The sequence below is a fragment of the Neolamprologus brichardi genome, chromosome 2 (genome assembly GCF_056152115.1).
Source record: "Neolamprologus brichardi isolate AB-2024 chromosome 2, ASM5615211v1, whole genome shotgun sequence".
In the NCBI taxonomy this organism is placed as follows: Eukaryota; Metazoa; Chordata; class Actinopteri; order Cichliformes; family Cichlidae; genus Neolamprologus; species Neolamprologus brichardi.
The window spans coordinates 30233132-30256081 of record NC_142105.1 but is presented as its reverse complement, the minus strand read 5'-3'; the positions used below and the strand labels follow the sequence as shown (position 1 = coordinate 30256081).

Sequence of the window (22950 nt, the reverse complement as noted above, 5' to 3'; positions counted from 1 at the left end):
CATTCATACAGGTAACGAGTGGGGGGCAGAAAAGCTTCTTACAGAAGACGTTACAGGTCTGTGAGAGCCAGGGATTTTCCTTGTTTGAGGTGACCAAATACTTATTTTCCACCCTGATTTACGAATAAATTCTTTACAAATCCTACCATGTGAATTCATGGATTTTTTTTTTCACATTCTGTCTCTCACAGTTGAAGTGTACCTCTGGTGCAAATTACTGACCTCTGTCATCATTTTAAGTGGGGGAACTTGCACAATCGGTGGCTGACTAAATACTTTTTTGCCCCACTGTATGTGTAAAAAGCAAATGTACGAGCTGTGATAACTGTCTGATAGAATGAAGAGTAGACTGATATATTAAATATTCCTTTATTGGGTGAGAAAATCAGACCATGTCATAACTGCTTTAAGTCATACAGAATAGATATCAGAGCCTTAAACAGGCTGACTTCTGCTAAATGGGTCAAACTGGGCAGAAAGTATACAAACACATAACATCCTTATAGAATATGATGTAACACTATAGATCAACTTACCTCAGAATATATAAAGCATATAAACAATTACAGCAATATGATGCAACACAAACAGCAGTGCTACTAATCCAAAATACTCAAAGCTTCATAAAACTGAAACAAACATTTATTTTTAGCTCCATTCTGCTGCTGATACATACTTTAAGTTTCTGAATATTAAACTTGTTGCTGCCTTTCATAGTGTGTAACTTGAAGGCCCTGAGTACTTTCTCCCACACTGAAAACACTGGGATGATAACATTATTTGAACATTACCTAATAAGACTGATTCAGGACAGACAATTAGTTATTCTAAACTTTTCTAGCAGTCCTTCACAAACAGGGAACAGTCTGTCTATTCTCTCCATCTGTCAGCTGCTGCTGGCTCTTCCTCCTCCTCTTCCTCACACACTGCTGAGTTTGTCCTGGTGGACCATCAGGGGTGCAAAGCCTCACAGATGATGTGCAGCAGTGGGTCCCTCAGTCTGTCCTCACTCTGGACACTTGCAGTTGTCACACATGGAAATCAAATGTGTGATAAGCTGCAGGATTCAAACACAAGTGTAACTTATAAACACATGTTCATACTTTTATTACACAATCAGAGAGAAAATAAGAGAGAGAGTGCAGGACAGACAGACAGGTGACAGTCTCAGGTGTATACACTGCTACAAACAGGAGGATTTAGTGTTTGTGTTATTACGAGTGCTAAACAAGAAGAGTTCCCAGATGGTACAGTGGACACACGTGTGACTCCTGTGATTAAAGCATCTTTCTTTCAGCTTAACGAGTGAACCGTCAGCTCGTTCAAACACACGTTAAAGTCCGTTTGGCTCGACACCACCGAACAGAGGCAGCAATACAACATAGTTAACATTAACAGTGCAGTGAATCCTGCTTGTGCCGTGATATTCAGGACTGCAAACCGAGCAGCATCACTGACTTTCAGCTTGTTGTGTTTGTGGATATATGACTGACTTTAATTATCCACAAAATCATCACATTCTCTGTCAGATTAAGGTCGACTATTGTATTATTATATTTTAAAGGCTTTAAAAGCAAGTAAAAGCTGAACGTACAAACATCGCTAATGGCAAATAACTCTGCTGACATGTGGCCAACAGTAATGTTTTAATGTTCCTCATTATTAAACATTTACACATAAATAAGTGACATAATATTCAGTACTTACTTTTCACAGTTTACTCTTCGGCCGCTCCGCTTCTGCTGTCTGCGGCAGAATTATCCACACCGACTGCCGCGCTATGAATTGTGGGATATATGGGACCACGAAGTCTACACTGCCACAGCATTAAAATTCAGGGAAATGAAGGATGCATTTGAGGGCCGCATTTCGAGCAGCCTTCGGCGCGCCACTGTGACGTAATCGGCCTTAAAATGCAGCCTTTAAGGCTGCAGACCCTGAATTGGGATACAGCCTCTGTCCTTCTTAAAGGTTCTCCATACTCCACACAGCAATGCTGGAGCTTTGTCAGAGTGACCATTGGGTTATTGGTCACCTCCATGACAGATGAAGCTCTTCAGCATCCACACTGTTTATGTGTTAAAAGAGAAATGATTTCATTTGTTGAGAAAATGAAGAGGCACATGAGAGTACATGGTCCCGCAATAAATTCTCCAGCTTTTGTGAAGTTGTTGGGCAAATATATGAGAAATGAATTGCTGGGAGACTGGTGACCTTATGGTATGAAATTGTGGGTCTTTCTGTGTGGAGTTTGCATGTTCTCCTGTGATTGTGTGGAAACTCTAAATTGTCCATAGGTATGAATGTGAGTGCAACTGGTTGTCTGTGTGTTAGCTGACACCCTGGTGACAGCTGGAATAGACTCCAGCTGATTTTCTTTTATTGTTTATTTATTTGTATACAGTTTTTTATTTTATTTTTCCTTTTCTGTGGTTTTTCTTTCTATTTGTTTTTATGTATTTAATCTTCTGTACAACACATTGTAGATTTATTTATTTATTTATTTTTTAATTTTCAGTACTGTACAGCACTTTGGTCCATTGTGGTTGTTTTGTGATTCAGAGCCTGCCGTTAATAGCTGATCACATCACAGCAAGGTGACAAAGGCTGCTCCAAATGTGACCCACAAATGCCTCCTCCTTTTACCTGGATTTGAAGGATGGTTCGGGTGTATCCTTCATGGCCCACCCTATCCCAGGATTCGTAGCAGTGGATAATTTTTTGATTTAAGCTTGTTCTGCAGCTACAAGAGATAGGCACCTTGCAGTCGGCGAAATCCTCTGTATGCCAGAGTTTTCTAGAGTCAAATGTGAGGCCACCTGTCCGACAGCTAAAGCTTCTCCTAAATTAGGCCATGCAACAGGATAATGACCCCAAGCACAGCAGCAAATCTACAGCATGGAAGTCCAGACCTCAACCTGACTGAAATGCTGTGTATAAAGGAATGCTTGCAAATGTCAATGAATTGAAGTTGTAGTGGCAATTCCTTTTGTTTGACAAACCAAACATCTCACAATTAAGAGTCCACAAGCCACTGCTGCACTGAGATAATATTTCGTACGCAGGCAAAAGAAGTCCACTGTCCAAACTTTAAAGTTGCGTTTTTTGTTCCTATACCAGTCTCTTTATTTATAGAAACAAAATGGCCCTACAGCTTTTACTGACTAATGTGGTGTGCCTCAAGGGTCAGTTTTAGGCCCTGTACTTTTTAATTTGTATATGCTCCCTCTCGGTGGTGTCATCAGGAGGCATGGAGTGAACTTTCACAGTTACGCTGATGACACTCAGCTGTACATTTCCGTGTCTCCTGATGACACCAGACCAATGGATGCCCTTTTTAACTGTATTTTAGATATAAGATCTTGGATGGCAGAAAACTTTTTACAGCTTAACCAGGACAAAACTGAAGTTTTAATCGTCGGTCCTGAGGCTCAGAGAGAGAAACTCTTGTCTAAATTACAGGCATTTTCACTATGTCCTTCGCTACAAGTGAAAAACCTGGGTGTTGTTTTTGACTCTGAGCTTGGTTTTATCCCACATATTAAACATGTAACCAAAATTGGATTTTATCATCTAAAAAATATAGCCAGAGTCCGCCCTATTCTCTCTCGGGCCAACACGGAGATGTTGATGCATGCTTTTATTACCAGTCGCATTGATTACTGTAATGCCCTGCTCTCTGGTCTTCCTAAAAAGAATATTTCAACTTTACAACTTTTACAAAACTCTGCAGCTCGTGTGCTGACGAAGACGAGAGGGCGGGCCCACATTACACCGGTTTTAGAATCGCTGTACTGGCTCCCCGTGTGTTTCAGGATCGATTTTAAAGTTCTTTTATTGGTTTTTAAATGTCTTAATGGTCTTGGGCCTTCTTATCTCTCAGATCTGCTTTTACCATATGAACCCTCGCGGACCTTGAGGTCCTCTGGTACTGGCCTTTTGATTGTCCCTAAAGTCAGGACACATACTCACGGAGAGGCAGCTTTTCAGCGGTATGGTCCTCGTCTGTGGAACAGCCTGCCGGAGGAGCTCAGGGCCGCAGAGAACGTACATGTTTTTAAGAACAGGCTCAAGACCCACCTTTTTAATTTAGCTTTTACTTAACGTTTATTTATTTTACGCTTATTTATTCTATCCTGTTATTCTATTGTTAATTTAGGTTTTACCTAATATTTATTGATTTTATTCTTATTCATTTTTTAATCTTCTTACTCTATTTATATTTATATTTATATTGTATCCCGTTCTTATTTATTTGATCTTTTTACCCAGTATATATCCTATTGTGTCATATCTCCAGTGTTTCCTCGGAGGGCGCTCTCTGCACCGGGTCTGTGATCGACCGTGGCTGCTGGGGCTCTGGGGGTCCTCTCAGCCTGGCTGGGGGGCTTCTTTGCCTCCCTTCTGCTGTGTGCCCAGCCTGGAGGCTGCGGTCTGTGACCGGCTTCCGCTCGCCATGATAGTGTTTCCTCACTTGGCTCATGCGTACCCAGTCCAATTTTACTTTTTAAGTGTGCGCGCGCGTGTGTGTGTGTGTGTGTGGGGGGGGGGGGGGGGGGGTTGTATGAAAAGTGCTTTATAAATAAAGATTGATTGATTGATTGATTGATTAATTTAACAAGGCAACATCAAACAAACAAAACATTGAAACAAATATTAACCTACAAATAACCTTGTAAATAAACCCCAAAATATAAGTAAACTAACAACAAACTTTAACTAATTTCAAAATAATAAAAAATAAGAACAAATACCTCCAACAGAAGTTATTGCTGCTGACTGAAGGTTCTGTAAACTACTCAGTCATAGAATGATTACGATATTGAACTAAAACAAATGCCTGAATCCTAAATTATGGATATCCTATTGTGGTGATCTGAAATGTAACACTAAATGTGATTAAAACACTAAAACTCTGGACTCCGGGGCTGAACGACCGCGGGGATCACCAGCCCGAAGAAAGCACAAAATACACATGACTCCGTGAGAAAGACAATTCATTCTTGAATGAAGACGTTGATCAGACACATTTAAAATGTAGCCAATTGTGTTTATTATTAAATTATTAAGGAAATAGAAAAGGGGGGGAAATAGAAAAGGGGGGGGGGGGGTAAAGAAGAGGGTAAAGGAAAGGGATAGAAAAGGGGAGAAAGGGAGAACCCCAACAATGCCCTCTGAGCAAGCACTGGGTGCGACAGTGGATAGGAAAAACTCCCTTTAAAGGAAGAAACCTATGACAGAACCAGGCTCTAGAGGGCGCAGTCAGCTGCCGGGACTGGTTGGGGGTGAGGGTGATAGAGAGAGAGGGGGGGGGGGGGGGGAGATGGGACGGGTGTTAGGAGTTAAAGGGAAATAGGGGAGGGAGAGGTGTCAGGAGAGAAAGGGAGAGGAGAGGAGAGGTGAAAATTACGATGCAGCGGTGGAGGAGGAAGACGGGGTCACATCAGCAGAAGAAAAAGTAGAAAAAGTAGAAAAAGCAGGAGTGCTCTTTCTCCAGAAGAAGCGGAAGCGTTTTTTCTTCTTTTCCATGATCTTTTCCACGAGCACTTTTTTCTCTAGGATGAGCGTTCTTAACTCATCAATTGTTTGTGTATTTTCCTTCTCAAGTTTCCTGCATGTTGTCTCCACTTCTTCTAATTTGGCTTGTTTTTCTTCGAGCCTTTCTTTCAGTTCTTTACATTTGGCCTCCTGCATAAGCTTTGCCTCGTGCATCTCTGTATAACTCTGTTGTAATTTGTTGTGTGTGTCTTGTAGCTGCTGACTTCTCTCGACTTCTTGAAGTGTACACTGCAGGTCTTTGTTTGTTTTCTCTAGTTGCTGCTTTAACATCTGCACCTCAGTGTTTTTGCACTTCAAGTTGTTGGAAAGTTTCTCCAGTTCTGTGTTTTTTCTCAGCATGTCACTGAGCTTACTCTGCACCTCTGAGCATTGTTTTTGCACTTTTTTCTTTTCCCCCTCCAGCTCAGTTGTTTTGGAGTTCAGTTTGTTATAACGGTCTTGCAGCTGTTGGTGTTTCCTCTCAAAGTCCTGGAGAATTTGTTTTTCTTCTTTCTGCTTTATTTCCCGTTGTTCTTTGTCTTGAAGCAGCTCTTGATATTTGTGCAGAGCTTCATCAAGCTTTACCTGCTGCGCTCCGTATTTTTCCTGCATGCCTCTCTGGTTTATGTCCAGTTTTTCTTTCTCTTCAAGGATTTCTTTATTTTTTTGCAGAGCTTCATCAAGCATTACTTGCAAACCTTGGTTGTGTTTCTTAATGATCTGAAGCTCGCAATCCAGATCTTTCTGTTTCGTGTCATGCTGTTCTTTGTCTTGTCGGAAATCCTTATTTCTTTGCACTGTTTTATCAAGCTTTATTTTCAGCGCGGTGTATTTTTCCTCCACACCTTCAAGCTTGGAGTCCATTTCTTTCTGTTTAATTTCTAGTTGCTTTTTTTCTTGAAGCAACTCTTTATTTTTGTTCAGTGTTTTATCAAGCTTTGCCTGAAGTCCTTTGTGCTTTTCCTCCATGCCTTGCAGTTTGCGCTGCTTTATGTCCATTTGTTCTTTTTCTTGGAGGAGTTCTTGATTTTTTTGCAAAGCTTCATCAAGCTTTATTTGCAAGGCTTCCTTGTGTTGCTCGCTGTCCTGAAGCTTGCAATCCGTACCTTCCTTTTTCATGGTCTGTTGCGTTTTCTTTTTAAGAAACTCAACCCTTCCTTTCAGCACTTTTTCATTTATCTCAGTGCCTTGGAGTTTTATGACCAGTTGTTTCTTCTCTTGGAGGAGTTCTTGATTTTTTCGCAGAGCTTCATCAAGCTTTACACTCAGCTCCTGAATCTTTTTTTCCTTGTCTTTCTCGTTTTTCTTCTGTTGGAGGATTTCTTCTGTTGGTTTTTCTTGTACTTTATTAAGCTTTGCTTGGAGCTCAAAGTTCCTTCCCCGCATGTCTAGGAGTTCCATTTCTTTCTCCTTTTGAATATCTTCCTTTTCAAGAAGCTGGCTGAACAGTCTATCTACTTCAGCGGTCCTTCTCTCATATTGCTCTGTCAGGGAGATAATCTGCGCTCGTTGTTTAAAAAAACTTTCCCAGACGTAACTGGTGTACTCTGGCTGGAGCGGGTGTCGCGTATTGTGATTGTTCATGAGATTTTCCTCACGCATTTCTTCCAAGCACATCTTCTGCAGTTGATCGTTTTCTTCTCGATTGCAAAGAGGAGCGCTGGGCTTTACTTTTTCTCTTTTTTTCTGTTTTCTTGGAGACATGTTTCTAATCTGTTAACAGTGACTCTGAAAAGGATTCAAAAAAGGCTTCTCTGGCGAACGTTCGTTTGAATGCTGCAAACATCAATGCTGCGAATAACGGACTAAAAGTTGTTGCGTCTCACGCCTATTTAAGGGTTTTAGGATCAAAGGATCAAAGTGGGAGTAAGATTCTAAATGTGTGTGACATCACAATTCTGTAAGCCAATGAGGTTGTCACATGACATTTGTGAGAGGGCATTCTTTACTGGTGTAATTGGGGAGGCTTTAGGACCCAGGGGACACAATGGAGGGTATAAAAGAGGAAGTAGCAGCAGGTGCTCTTCATTTCCACTGACGAGCTGGTTGTTTGAGTAGGTGAGGAGCCTTAGAAGCAGGGGCGATTTTAGCCCATTTTTGGGGGTGCTTCAGCATCCCCAAAATGAATCAAAGCACCCCCAAAGATTTCTTTCTTTTTTTGACAATATTTGCTGTTTGTGTGACACACTACTAAAAATATAAAAAGCATACAGTACTGTACTTGTTTGAGACGTAACATTTTAACAACAAAAGTATAGATAACCCCCCCTCCCAAAATGGTTTGTTCCAGCTCTCTCCTGCTCTGGCTCTAGCGCTCTTGCTGCCAGAGCGATGGTGGCTGAGACACAGCGGAGCAGAGGTGTGAGTGCCTGGCTTAAAACAGGACATATTAGCTGCATTTAACCTTCAGTTACTCTTTATATAGTTGGTAGGAGTCAGACCATGTTTCTTTTTAACTGAAAAACATTACACCCAGGTAACCTGCAGTGTTGAAAACGTGTTTTCCGACCATGTTTGCTACCCTACAATCCGTCCTGCTCTGTAGTAAATTCAGCGACATTTCACCGTCCTGTTCCTCCCATTGAAATGTATACAGCCTATTTAAAAATCTAAAACTTTAAATTTTCCGTAGCCTACTGTTGTTACCACTGTCCTGTTTTAAATGGATACTAACTAGCTAACTGACTGGATGCCCATTAACCTTATAACTCCTGTTGTGTGTGTGTGTGTGTGTGTGTGCGTGCGTGTGTGCGTACAGAGAGGAAGCCAGGTTCATAATGGATATGAGGAAGTTTTTTCAAAAAAAAGGAGCCACATTCAGGTGAAAGTGTAAAATCAAATGATCCGTCAATCAAGAATAATGTTGGATCAGTGTTTCAATATTTATATCTTTTATTAGATGTTCATGTGGTTTGGTTATTTGCCTTTTGGTTGAAAGTACACTGAGAGAGGACTTTTTTATTAGTGATCTTAATAGTATTTTTTCATATTAATTTAATTTTCATCTAATTTAATACAATCTATTTGTGTATGATTGTCAGTCCAAAGAGGGAGAGAGGAAAGAGGGGAATGTGAGGAGAAAGGGCAAGGTCAGGAAGAACCAGGTAAGAAAACAGACAGGGAACAGTGACAGGCACAACAGAAACTCACACAATCTGGAAGTTGTGTCCTCCCTATATTAAAGCTGCTATACAGAATCTGCAAAACAAACTGGGTTGAAACATTTTGATCCTCTTTAACAACATTCCAACATAAGATTATAATTGATTGGGGAGATTAAAATTAATGATATATTTTTATGTGGTTCAGCCACAACTCTTCTAAAACCTCAGCCAGTAATAGGTAGGCCAGCTTTTGGACCGTCCAGTTGTCTGTATGACTGCCGCAGTACGTACATCACATTTGCACACTATCAGAAAGTGCCAAACAGCCCTGGTGGAGAGAGGAGCTGTAAAGAGAAGCAGAGTGCTCTGTTTATATTCTAAAAATGTTTTAAGCTTGTTTCAAAGATTCTGTACTGCAGCTTTAAATGTTTTCCAAAAGTACACATACACTTCTCAGTGTTTCTCAAACTTTTTACAGTGTGTACCACCTGATAAAATGTCAAGCTCTCCTAAGGACCACTATGAAAGCATGAAACTCATAAATCTTACAACAGAAAATTAGTATTATTAAATTAGTAAAATTAGTATCTGCATACATTGTACACATTGTATACATTCTACCACAGGCAAAGTTGCCTCCATTTTTATAGTTTTTATTAATATTATGTAATAATTTATTTGTAATAATTTATTCTGTTTCGGGAGTGTTTTTTATGTATCTGTATTATATTATACACACACATTAAATGTGAATCTCTGTCCAAAAAATGCACTCAGTTTACTTCTTACTCACTATGAGCATCATTCATTATTCTCCCGCAGTAATTAAGGTTAGGATATGTATTTTTATTCCAATCCATTCTTCTTTAGCAGCATTTAAATAACCTTGATCAGATTTGATGGTTTTGTTACAGACTTTTCAAAAAAATGTTTTGCTTTTCTTTCACAAATGTGGGGATTAAATTGTGTTAAAATGTACAAAACAGTGATGTCATGTTTTGTGACGAGGACCCAGGCACAGAGAGACTTGATGAATTTAAGAATCTTATGATTTAATAAAGAAATTTGCAGACTTGCACAGAGATGGTAAAATTATGATGACTGATAATGGAGATGAAGACAACAGACGATGAGGACAGGGAGGAACAGGGGTTTAAATCCACCAAGGAGACAGTCAGAGAGAACTCGGGACAACATTTAAGGATGCAGGGACTGACAGAGACAGGTTTATCTTGCCTGGCTGGGCAGCTCTCTGGGTGCTCAGCACCCCCAAAGCTCTGATTCTAGAATTGCCCCTGCTTAGAAGTTTTAATTGTCTGCCACACAAACGGTTGTTTTAAACCTCTACAGCAGAGGTTCGAGATGCAGGCTTTTTTTCTTTTAGTGCTTTTTAAAAATTTGTTGAAATGTATTTGATGTTTATTGTATTTTATGTTTTTAGTAGTGATTTTAGACGATAAGCCAAGATAAGCCAGGTGTGCAGCAAACACAGTTGTCTGCTGGAGGTATGTTAACTTAATATATTTGACATTAAAAAAAGTATATTTATGCACTATAATCTAATTTATATTGTATTGCAGGGCAGGCTGCACATGTGAACTTGTCACTGTTTTTTCCTCCTCCTGTTTTGTTGCGTTTTTGGTATTAGTAGGGTCACCTTTTAAAACTGTGGGGTTTTTTTTTGTTTTTTTTATGCTGGGTTTGTTTTTATTTTTACTGGGCTGGTGCAATATTAGTCGGGCAATGTGCAATCCCTGAGCTGGGCTCTTACCTTAGGGGACGTAGGTCTTTTAGAGGTGCTCTGTGTGGATTTGCAGTGAATAAGTTTTATTAAGAGTGATTTTAGTGCCACCGATTATTGCCTGAACTAAAACACTTAGTGCATGCGATAAGTGTTCTGTTCGGCTCGTATTTCTTTGGGGTGGATTTGTTTCTTTTAAAGCAACGAGCATCTGGGACCACCGGGGTGGAGCAAGCCCTCAGGTGATAGTTGCATTGCTGGCAGGTTGCACCAATAACACTATCTTGTGGTCGTTAGTGACCTTTTCCATTTTGATGTTTTAGGCTTTTTTTTGCAAACCCTTTGTGTTCTTTTAAAATAAATTTTAACATATCTGACTGATATTGACCCTCTTGTCCCGTTTATTCTGGGCTCTTAGCGGTTACTCGGTGGCTTTTACTCGCTACATTTGGACAAATTATCAATAAGCTTTCAATATCAGTAACTATGGTGACAGTATATTTGTTTATTGTGTTGAACAATAAACAATTATGCTGACAACTATGTGTCCAGTATGTTGGCTGATTTTCTTTAACTTTTTGCATTTGAAAATAAAAGCTGGGTTGATTTTAACACCATTACAAGAAGTGTTGTTAATTCTTTTTGAATCATAATCAGGTTACCACAAATTGTTATAATTTAGTAGAACTTGAAATGTTTGTCAGTGGGTAAACAATTCTTGTAACTGGGAGGTTGCTGGTTCGATCCCCAGCTCTGTCTGTCTTGGTCGTTGTGTCCTTGGGCAAGACTCTTCACCTACCGCCTACTGATGATGGCGCGATATAGCAGCTTTGCTTCTGTCAGTCTGTCCCAGGTCAGTTGTGGCAACAACTGTGGCTTGCCTACTCCACTGTGTGAATGTGAGACTGAAGGAATAGTGGAATTGTAAATTGCTTTGAGCGTTGGGCAGCTGTCTTTTTATTGTTTGAAAATGCATAGTTTTAATTGTATCTATTTTTATTTTATACTATTATATGAATATCATTACAACATGAACATGATTTTAATCACGTTTTCAAAGGAAAAGAAAAGAGATTGCAGGTCATAACTTCTTACCTGACGATCACTTCACCTGACACTCGGTGGCCGTCTCGGGTCTCTCCTCCTCACCCACCTGCTCTGTGAGGAAGCTCCACCATAGCTCACAGAAGAGCCAGAGAATTTTGTTTCTTATGGTGTGAAAGTCTTTCAGGTGCCTTCTGTGAAACTCCAAGTAACTGTTATGTGCCTTTTAATGAAGAGTGGCTTCCATCTGGACACTCTACTGTAGTGAAGTAGATTCTGGGGAAGGATTTTACGTGATGTCCACAAATGCAGCACTACCATCCACACCTTCCCAGCTGATAATTAGTGGCCTTATAAGAAACAGCTGTGCTTCACTACCACACGAAGGCATTTGGCAGTCTTTTCCCATCCAAAGGGGCTGAGAGCCTCAGGCAGAAAAGCACTGCAGATCTCCTCAGGAAAGCTACTCATTTTAGTATTGCCCTTTAGAGAGTGGATTGTGCCATGCTGCTGCTGTCTTGTCTTATGCTGTTTGTTTGTTATGTGATGCTTTTATAAAGAACAGTAACTTGGGGTGTATTTGTTTTATGTAGATCTCTTTTACTAATTTGTTTAACGTTTTATGCTTTGTTTTATTGCTTTAGTGGAGGTGCGGCCGCTTGTTGAGGGGCTAGGCACGTGAGGTGGGCATAGGTAGATTGCACCATTTAGAGTTCAGTGTGGCTGTATCCCAATTCAGGGTCTGCAGCCTTAAAGTACACAGCCTCAACGGTCCTCAAGGGCCGCGTACTCAAAGACCGCTAAGGCCGGAAGTGAGAAGCTTGTGAAATGGGACGGTCTAGCCTCCGTCGCGCTGCCCAGGTTGCCTAGCAACCATGATAGCTGGAAACGTGTGGTTGACAGAAATGAAGGAGAACATATTTTGTTCATTTGTTTGTTTCTACATAAGCTTTGTGTGATTTGATAAGTATCTGAGGCTGAGACCACAGGACTGTAAAACATGATTGTTGGGCTTCATTTCTGTACTGAACAGTCATATAAGAATAGAATAGAATAGAATAATCCTTTAATTGTGCCACACGGGGAAATTTGGTTGTAACAGCAGCCAAAAAGACAAATATACAAACAAACAGGACACGGAACAGAAACATACACAATTTTTCTTACATATTTACATTAAGGACAATGGTTACTATAAACACAGTACTGTACAGTGATTAAATTAAATAAAAATAATTACAGGTACGAGGCAAACCAGGTTGTAGTGCGAATTGGTTAATTAACTAACTTATTGCAGTTACAGCATTGATGTAAACATCTGTTTATTGGGAGCAGTTCAGATTGTACAGTCTGACAGCTGCAGGGAGGAAGGACCTGCGGAAACGCTCCTTCATGCATCTAGATTGCAGCAGTCTGTCACTGAGGGAGCTCTGCAGTTCAGCAACATCTACATACATGGGGTGGGAGACTCTGTCCATCAGAGATGTTATTTTGGCCAGAGTCCTTCTGTCTCCCACCACCTGCACTGGGTCCAGGGTGCATCCCAGAACAGAGCTGGCCTTCCTGATGAGTTTATCCAACCTCTTCCTCTCAGCTGCCGATAAACTGCTGCTCCAACATACAACACTGTAAAAAGTGACAGATGCCACCACAGAGTCATAGAAGGTCTTTAAAAGCGCTCCCTGGGCTCCAAATGACCTCAGAGTCCACTATCTCAATGTCCACTCCCTGGATGTTCACCGGTGTCAGTGTGGTGGGTCTGCGTCTCCGGAAGTCCACCACCAACTCCTTCGTTTTCCCGGCGTTGATCAGCAGGTGGTTCTGCTGACACCAGTCAACAAAGTCCAGAGTCCACTGTCTGTACTCTGAGTCGTCCTCACCTGTGATGAGGCCGACTATGGCAGAGTCGTCAGAGAACTTCTGTAGGTGGCAGCGTGGGCAAAGATTAATATAAGATTAGCTAGTAAATAACAATTAGCTAATGTTGTTCATGAGACTAAAGTCAGTGTAAATATGAGATGTCCAATATTATAGTTATTATATTAATCATTATTAGTTATTACAGCAGTGAGTTTGAACTCTCAAATCACTTCTATTGTCACATCACATGTGCAGGTACACATGTGAGTGAACTCTGTGTCAAATACTGAGCTTCAGTAAAGATTCAAGTTGCAGCTATTTATGTCCCATCACCTTAAATATTCACTCAAAGACACTCAAGTATCTTTGACAGTGTATATATAGATGTATTATATATAAGAGACAAATGTTGTTCCTTCAGTATGTTGGCATTATTAAATTTTGCCTCAGTGCTTACATATATGTGTAAAAAGCAAATGTACGAGCTGTGATAACTGTGACTGATAGAATGAAGAGTAGACTGATATATTAAATATTCCTTTATTGGGTGAGAAAATCAGACCATGTCATAACTGCTTTAAGTCATACAGAATAGATATCAGAGCCTTAAACAGGCTGACTTCTGCTAAATGGGTCAAACTGGGCAGAAAGTACACAAACACATAACATCCTTATAGAATATGATGTAACACTATAGATCAACTTACCTCAGAATATATAAAGCATATAAACAATTACAGCAATATGATGCAACAAACACAGCAGTGCTACTAATCCAAAATACTCAAAGCTTCATAGAACTGAAACAAACATTTATTTTTAGCTCCATTCTGCTGCTGATACATACTTTAAGTTTCTGAATATTAAATTTGTTGCTGCCTTTCATAGTGTGTAACTTGAAGGCCCTGAGTACTTTCTCCCACACTGAAAACACTGGGATGATAACATTATTTGAACATTACCTAATAAGACTGATTCAGGACAGACAATTAGTTATTCTAAACTTTTCTAGCAGTCCTTCACAAACAGGGAACAGTCTGTCTATTCTCTCCATCTGTCAGCTGCTGCTGGCTCTTCCTCCTCCTCTTCCTCACACACTGCTGAGTTTGTCCTGGTGGACCATCAGGGGTGCAAAGCCTCACAGATGATGTGCAGCAGTGGGTCCCTCAGTCTGTCCTCACTCTGGACACTTGCAGTTGTCACACATGGAAATCAAATGTGTGATAAGCTGCAGGATTCAAACACAAGTGTAACTTATAAACACATGTTCATACTTTTATTACACAATCAGAGAGAAAATAAGAGAGAGAGTGCAGGACAGACAGACAGGTGACAGTCTCAGGTGTATACACTGCTACAAACAGGAGGATTTAGTGTTTGTGTTATTACGAGTGCTAAACAAGAAGAGTTCCCAGATGGTACAGTGGACACACGTGTGACTCCTGTGATTAAAGCATCTTTCTTTCAGCTTAACGAGTGAACCGTCAGCTCGTTCAAACACACGTTAAAGTCCGTTTGGCTCGACACCACCGAACAGAGGCAGCAATACAACATAGTTAACATTAACAGTGCAGTGAATCCTGCTTGTGCCGTGATATTCAGGACTGCAAACCGAGCAGCATCACTGACTTTCAGCTTGTTGTGTTTGTGGATATATGACTGACTTTAATTATCCACAAAATCATCACATTCTCTGTCAGATTAAGGTCGACTATTGTATTATTATATTTTAAAGGCTTTAAAAGCAAGTAAAAGCTGAACGTACAAACATCGCTAATGGCAAATAACTCTGCTGACATGTGGCCAACAGTAATGTTTTAATGTTCCTCATTATTAAACATTTACACATAAATAAGTGACATAATATTCAGTACTTACTTTTCACAGTTTACTCTTCGGCCGCTCCGCTTCTGCTGTCTGCGGCAGAATTATCCACACCGACTGCCGCGCTATGAATTGTGGGATATATGGGACCACGAAGTCTACACTGCCACAGCATTAAAATTCAGGGAAATGAAGGATGCATTTGAGGGCCGCATTTCGAGCAGCCTTCGGCGCGCCACTGTGACGTAATCGGCCTTAAAATGCAGCCTTTAAGGCTGCAGACCCTGAATTGGGATACAGCCTCTGTCCTTCTTAAAGGTTCTCCATACTCCACACAGCAATGCTGGAGCTTTGTCAGAGTGACCATTGGGTTATTGGTCACCTCCATGACAGATGAAGCTCTTCAGCATCCACACTGTTTATGTGTTAAAAGAGAAATGATTTCATTTGTTGAGAAAATGAAGAGGCACATGAGAGTACATGGTCCCGCAATAAATTCTCCAGCTTTTGTGAAGTTGTTGGGCAAATATATGAGAAATGAATTGCTGGGAGACTGGTGACCTTATGGTATGAAATTGTGGGTCTTTCTGTGTGGAGTTTGCATGTTCTCCTGTGATTGTGTGGAAACTCTAAATTGTCCATAGGTATGAATGTGAGTGCAACTGGTTGTCTGTGTGTTAGCTGACACCCTGGTGACAGCTGGAATAGACTCCAGCTGATTTTATTTTATTGTTTATTTATTTGTATACAGTTTTTTATTTTATTTTTCCTTTTCTGTGGTTTTTCTTTCTATTTGTTTTTATGTATTTAATCTTCTGTACAACACATTGTAGATTTATTTATTTATTTATTTTTTAATTTTCAGTACTGTACAGCACTTTGGTCCATTGTGGTTGTTTTGTGATTCAGAGCCTGCCGTTAATAGCTGATCACATCACAGCCAGGTGACAAAGGCTGCTCCAAATGTGACCCACAAATGCCTCCTCCTTTTACCTGGATTTGAAGGATGGTTCGGGTGTATCCTTCATGGCCCACCCTATCCCAGGATTCGTAGCAGTGGATAATTTTTTGATTTAAGCTTGTTCTGCAGCTACAAGAGATAGGCACCTTGCAGTCGACGAAATCCTCTGTATGCCAGAGTTTTCTAGAGTCAAATGTGAGGCCACCTGTCCGACAGCTAAAGCTTCTCCTAAATTAGGCCATGCAACAGGATAATGACCCCAAGCACAGCAGCAAATCTACAGCATGGAAGTCCAGACCTCAACCTGACTGAAATGCTGTGTATAAAGGAATGCTTGCAAATGTCAATGAATTGAAGTTGTAGTGGCAATTCCTTTTGTTTGACAAACCAAACATCTCACAATTAAGAGTCCACAAGCCACTGCTGCACTGAGATAATATTTCGTACGCAGGCAAAAGAAGTCCACTGTCCAAACTTTAAAGTTGCGTTTTTTGTTCCTATACCAGTCTCTTTATTTATAGAAACAAAATGGCCCTACAGCTTTTACTGACTAATGTGGTGTGCCTCAAGGGTCAGTTTTAGGCCCTGTACTTTTTAATTTGTATATGCTCCCTCTCGGTGGTGTCATCAGGAGGCATGGAGTGAACTTTCACAGTTACGCTGATGACACTCAGCTGTACATTTCCGTGTCTCCTGATGACACCAGACCAATGGATGCCCTTTTTAACTGTATTTTAGATATAAGATCTTGGATGGCAGAAAACTTTTTACAGCTTAACCAGGACAAAACTGAAGTTTTAATCGTCGGTCCTGAGGCTCAGAGAGAGAAACTCTTGTCTAAATTACAGGCATTTTCACTATGTCCTTCGCTACAAGTGAAAAACCTGGGTGTTGTTTTTGACTCTGAGCTTGGTTTTATCCCACATATTAAACATGTAACCAAAATTGGATTTTATCATCTAAAAAATATAGCCAGAGTCCGCCCTATTCTCTCTCGGGCCAACACGGAGATGTTGATGCATGCTTTTATTACCAGTCGCATTGATTACTGTAATGCCCTGCTCTCTGGTCTTCCTAAAAAGAATATTTCAACTTTACAACTTTTACAAAACTCTGCAGCTCGTGTGCTGACGAAGACGAGAGGGCGGGCCCACATTACACCGGTTTTAGAATCGCTGTACTGGCTCCCCGTGTGTTTCAGGATCGATTTTAAAGTTCTTTTATTGGTTTTTAAATGTCTTAATGGTCTTGGGCCTTCTTATCTCTCAGATCTGCTTTTACCATATGAACCCTCGCGGACCTTGAGGTCCTCTGGTACTGGCCTTTTGATTGTCCCTAAAGTCAGGACACATACTCACGGAGAGGCAGCTTTTCAGCGGTATGGTCCTCGTCTGTGGAACAGCCTGCCGGAGGAGCTCAGGGCCGCAGAGAACGTACATGTTTTTAAGAACAGGCTCAAGACCCACCTTTTTAATTTGGCTTTTACTTAACGTTTATTTATTTTACGCTTATTTATTCTATCCTGTTATTCTATTGTTAATTTAGGTTTTACCTAATATTTATTGATTTTATTCTTATTCATTTTTTAATCTTCTTACTCTATTTATATTTATATTTATATTGTATCCCGTTCTTATTTATTTTATCTTTTTACCCAGTATATATCCTATTGTGTCATATCTCCAGTGTTTCCTCGGAGGGCGCTCTCTGCACCGGGTCTGTGATCGACCGTGGCTGCTGGGGCTCTGGGGGTCCTCTCAGCCTGGCTGGGGGGCTTCTTTGCCTCCCTTCTGCTGTGTGCCCAGCCTGGAGGCTGCGGTCTGTGACCGGCTTCCGCTCGCCATGATAGTGTTTCCTCACTTGGCTCATGCGTACCCAGTCCAATTTTACTTTTTAAGTGTGCGCGCGTGTGTGTGTGTGTGTGTGTGGGGGGGGGGGGGGGGGGGGGGTTGTATGAAAAGTGCTTTATAAATAAAGATTGATTGATTGATTGATTAATTTAACAAGGCAACATCAAACAAACAAACATTGAAACAAATATTAACCTACAAATAACCTTGTAAATAAACCCCAAAATATAAGTAAACTAACAACAAACTTTAACTAATTTCAAAATAATAAAAAATAAGAACAAATACCTCCAACAGAAGTTATTGCTGCAGACTGAAGGTTCTGTAAACTACTCAGTCATAGAATGATTACGATATTGAACTAAAACAAATGCCTGAATCCTAAATTATGGATATCCTATTGTGGTGATCTTAAATCTAACACTAAATGTGATTAAAACACTAAAACTCTGGACTCCGGGGCTGAACGACCGCGGGGATCACCAGCCCGAGGAAAACACAAAATACACATGACTCCGTGAGAAAGACAATTCATTCTTGAATGAAGACGTTGATCAGACACATTTAAAATGTAGCCAATTGTGTTTATTATTAAATTATTAAGGAAATAGAAAAGGGGGGGAAATAGAAAAGGGGGGGGGGGGTAAAGAAGAGGGTAAAGGAAAGGGATAGAAAAGGGGAGAAAGGGAGAACCCCAACAATGCCCTCTGAGCAAGCACTGGGTGCGACAGTGGATAGGAAAAACTCCCTTTAAAGGAAGAAACCTATGACAGAACCAGGCTCTAGAGGGCGCAGTCATCTGTCGGGACTGGTTGGGGGGTGAGGGTGAAGGGGATGGGGGGGGGGGGGGGGGAAGAACCCCAACAATGCCCTCTGAGCAAGCACTGGGTGCGACAGTGGATAGGAAAAACTCCCTTTAAAGGAAGAAACCTATGACAGAACCAGGCTCTAGAGGGCGCAGTCAGCTGTCGGGACTGGTTGGGGGTGAGGGTGATAGAGAGAGAGGGGGGGGGGGGGAGATGGGACGGGTGTTAGGAGTTAAAGGGAAATAGGGGAGGGAGAGGTGTCAGGAGAGAAAGGGAGAGGAGAGGAGAGGTGAAAATTACGATGCAGCGGTGGAGGAGGAAGACGGGGTCACATCAGCAGAAGAAAAAGTAGAAAAAGTAGAAAAAGCAGGAGTGCTCTTTCTCCAGAAGAAGCGGAAGCGTTTTTTCTTCTTTTCCATGATCTTTTCCACGAGCACTTTTTTCTCTAGGATGAGCGTTCTTAACTCATCAATTGTTTGTGTATTTTCCTTCTCAAGTTTCCTGCATGTTGTCTCCACTTCTTCTAATTTGGCTTGTTTTTCTTCGAGCCTTTCTTTCAGTTCTTTACATTTGGCCTCCTGCATAAGCTTTGCCTCGTGCATCTCTGTATAACTCTGTTGTAATTTGTTGTGTGTGTCTTGTAGCTGCTGACTTCTCTCGACTTCTTGAAGTGTACACTGCAGGTCTTTGTTTGTTTTCTCTAGTTGCTGCTTTAACATCTGCACCTCAGTGTTTTTGCACTTCAAGTTGTTGGAAAGTTTCTCCAGTTCTGTGTTTTTTCTCAGCATGTCACTGAGCTTACTCTGCATCTCTGAGCATTGTTTTTGCACTTTTTTCTTTTCCCCCTCCAGCTCAGTTGTTTTGGAGTTCAGTTTGTTATAACGGTCTTGCAGCTGTTGGTGTTTCCTCTCAAAGTCCTGGAGAATTTGTTTTTCTTCTTTCTGCTTTATTTCCCGTTGTTCTTTGTCTTGAAGCAGCTCTTGATATTTGTGCAGAGCTTCATCAAGCTTTACCTGCTGCGCTCCGTATTTTTCCTGCATGCCTCTCTGGTTTATGTCCAGTTTTTCTTTCTCTTCAAGGATTTCTGTATTTTTTTGCAGAGCTTCATCAAGCATTACTTGCAAACCTTGGTTGTGTTTCTTAATGATCTGAAGCTCGCAATCCAGATCTTTCTGTTTCGTGTCATGCTGTTCTTTGTCTTGTCGGAAATCCTTATTTCTTTGCACTGTTTTATCAAGCTTTATTTTCAGCGCGGTGTATTTTTCCTCCACGCCTTCAAGCTTGGAGTCCATTTCTTTCTGTTTAATTTCTAGTTGCTTTTTTTCTTGAAGCAACTCTTTATTTTTGTTCAGTGTTTTATCAAGCTTTGCCTGAAGTCCTTTGTACTTTTCCTCCATGCCTTGCAGTTTGCGCTGCTTTATGTCCATTTGTTCTTTTTCTTGGAGGAGTTCTTGATTTTTTTGCAAAGCTTCATCAAGCTTTATTTGCAAGGCTTCCTTGTGTTGCTCGCTGTCCTGAAGCTTGCAATCCGTACCTTCCTTTTTCATGGTCTGTTGCGTTTTCTTTTTAAGAAACTCAACCCTTCCTTTCAGCACTTTTTCATTTATCTCAGTGCCTTGGAGTTTTATGACCAGTTGTTTCTTCTCTTGGAGGAGTTCTTGATTTTTTCGCAGAGCTTCATCAAGCTTTACACTCAGCTCCTGAATCTTTTTTTCCTTGTCTTTCTCGTTTTTCTTCTGTTGGAGGATTTCTTCTGTTGGTTTTTCTTGTACTTTATTAAGCTTTGCTTGGAGCTCAAAGTTCCTTCCCCGCATGTCTAGGAGTTCCATTTCTTTCTCCTTTTGAATATCTTCCTTTTCAAGAAGCTGGCTGAACAGTCTATCTACTTCAGCGGTCCTTCTCTCATATTGCTCTGTCAGGGAGATAATCTGCGCTCGTTGTTTAAAAAAACTTTCCCAGACGTAACTGGTGTACTCTGGCTGGAGCGGGTGTCGCGTATTGTGATTGTTCATGAGATTTTCCTCACGCATTTCTTCCAAGCACATCTTCTGCAGTTGATCGTTTTCTTCTCGATTGCAAAGAGGAGCGCTGGGCTTTACTTTTTCTCTTTTTTTCTGTTTTCTTGGAGACATGTTTCTAATCTGTTAACAGTGACTCTGAAAAGGATTCAAAAAAGGCTTCTCTGGCGAACGTTCGTTTGAATGCTGCAAACATCAATGCTGCGAATAACGGACTAAAAGTTGTTGCGTCTCACGCCTATTTAAGGGTTTTAGGATCAAAGGATCAAAGTGGGAGTAAGATTCTAAATGTGTGTGACATCACAATTCTGTAAGCCAATGAGGTTGTCACATGACATTTGTGAGAGGGCATTCTTTACTGGTGTAATTGGGGAGGCTTTAGGACCCAGGGGACACAATGGAGGGTATAAAAGAGGAAGTAGCAGCAGGTGCTCTTCATTTCCACTGACGAGCTAGTTGTGTGAGTAGGTGAGGAGCCTTAGAAGCAGGGGCGATTTTAGCCCATTTTTGGGGGTGCTTCAGCATCCCCAAAATGAATCAAAGCACCCCCAAAGATTTCTTTCTTTTTTTGACAATATTTGCTGTTTGTGTGACACACTACTAAAAATATAAAAAGCATACAGTACTGTACTTGTTTGAGACGTAACATTTTAACAACAAAAGTATAGATAACCCCCCCTCCCAAAATGGTTTGTTCCAGCTCTCTCCTGCTCTGGCTCTAGCGCTCTTGCTGCCAGAGCGATGGTGGCTGAGACACAGCGGAGCAGAGGTGTGAGTGCCTGGCTTAAAACAGGACATATTAGCTGCATTTAACCTTCAGTTACTCTTTATATAGTTGGTAGGAGTCAGACCATGTTTCTTTTTAACTGAAAAACATTACACCCAGGTAACCTGCAGTGTTGAAAACGTGTTTTCCGACAATGTTTGCTACCCTACAATCCGTCCTGCTCTGTAGTAAATTCAGCGACATTTCACCGTCCTGTTCCTCCCATTGAAATGTATACAGCCTATTTAAAAATCTAAAACTTTAAATTTTCCGTAGCCTACTGTTGTTACCACTGTCCTGTTTTAAATGGATACTAACTAGCTAACTGACTGGATGCCCATTAACCTTATAACTCCTGTTGTGTGTGTGTGTGTGTGTGTGTGTGTGTGTGTGTGTGTGCGTGCGTGCGTGCGTGCGTACAGAGAGGAAGCCAGGTTCATAATGAATATGAGGAAGTTTTTTCAAAAAAAAGGAGCCACATTCAAGTGAAAGTGTAAAATCAAATGATCCGTCAATCAAGAATAATGTTGGATCAGTGTTTCAATATTTATATCTTTTATTAGATGTTCATGTGGTTTGGTTATTTGCCTTTTGGTTGAAAGTACACTGAGAGAGGACTTTTTTATTAGTGATCTTAATAGTATTTTTTCATATTAATTTAATTTTCATCTAATTTAATACAATCTATTTGTGTATGATTGTCAGTCCAAAGAGGGAGAGAGGAAAGAGGGGAATGTGAGGAGAAAGGGCAAGGTCAGGAAGAACCAGGTAAGAAAACAGACAGGGAACAGTGACAGGCACAACAGAAACTCACACAATCTGGAAGTTGTGTCCTCCCTATATTAAAGCTGCTATACAGAATCTGCAAAACAAACTGGGTTGAAACATTTTGATCCTCTTTAACAACATTCCAACATAACATTATAATTGATTGGGGAGATTAAAATTAATGATATATTTTTATGTGGTTCAGCCACAACTCTTCTAAAACCTCAGCCAGTAATAGGTAGGCCAGCTTTTGGACCGTCCAGTTGTCTGTATGACTGCCGCAGTACGTACATCACATTTGCACACTATCAGAAAGTGCCAAACAGCCCTGGTGGAGAGAGGAGCTGTAAAGAGAAGCAGAGTGCTCTGTTTATATTCTAAAAATGTTTTAAGCTTGTTTCAAAGATTCTGTACTGCAGCTTTAAATGTTTTCCAAAAGTACACATACACTTCTCAGTGTTTCTCAAACTTTTTACAGTGTGTACCACCTGATAAAATGTCAAGCTCTCCTAAGGACCACTATGAAAGCATGAAACTCATAAATCTTACAACAGAAAATTAGTATTATTAAATTAGTAAAATTAGTATCTGCATACATTGTACACATTGTATACATTCTACCACAGGCAAAGTTGCCTCCATTTTTATAGTTTTTATTAATATTATGTAA

At 40.6% G+C, this 22950-nt stretch overlaps 2 protein-coding genes and 1 long non-coding RNA gene across 3 annotated transcripts in view; 1 reads left to right on the top strand and 2 right to left on the bottom strand.

Moving 5' to 3' along the window:
• LOC148106203 (uncharacterized) overlaps positions 1-22950 on the top strand; it is an 83469-nt gene that overhangs the window by 44490 nt on the left and 16029 nt on the right. The window lies entirely within an intron of this gene.
• LOC148106206 (uncharacterized) lies at positions 5105-7341 on the bottom strand. The gene has a single exon (XM_087829775.1). The coding sequence runs from the start codon at positions 7240-7242 to the stop codon at positions 5407-5409; it is 1836 nt and encodes a 611-aa protein (XP_087685901.1). The 5' UTR covers positions 7243-7341; the 3' UTR covers positions 5105-5406.
• LOC148106205 (uncharacterized) lies at positions 18773-20959 on the bottom strand. The gene has a single exon (XM_087829765.1). The coding sequence runs from the start codon at positions 20858-20860 to the stop codon at positions 19025-19027; it is 1836 nt and encodes a 611-aa protein (XP_087685891.1). The 5' UTR covers positions 20861-20959; the 3' UTR covers positions 18773-19024.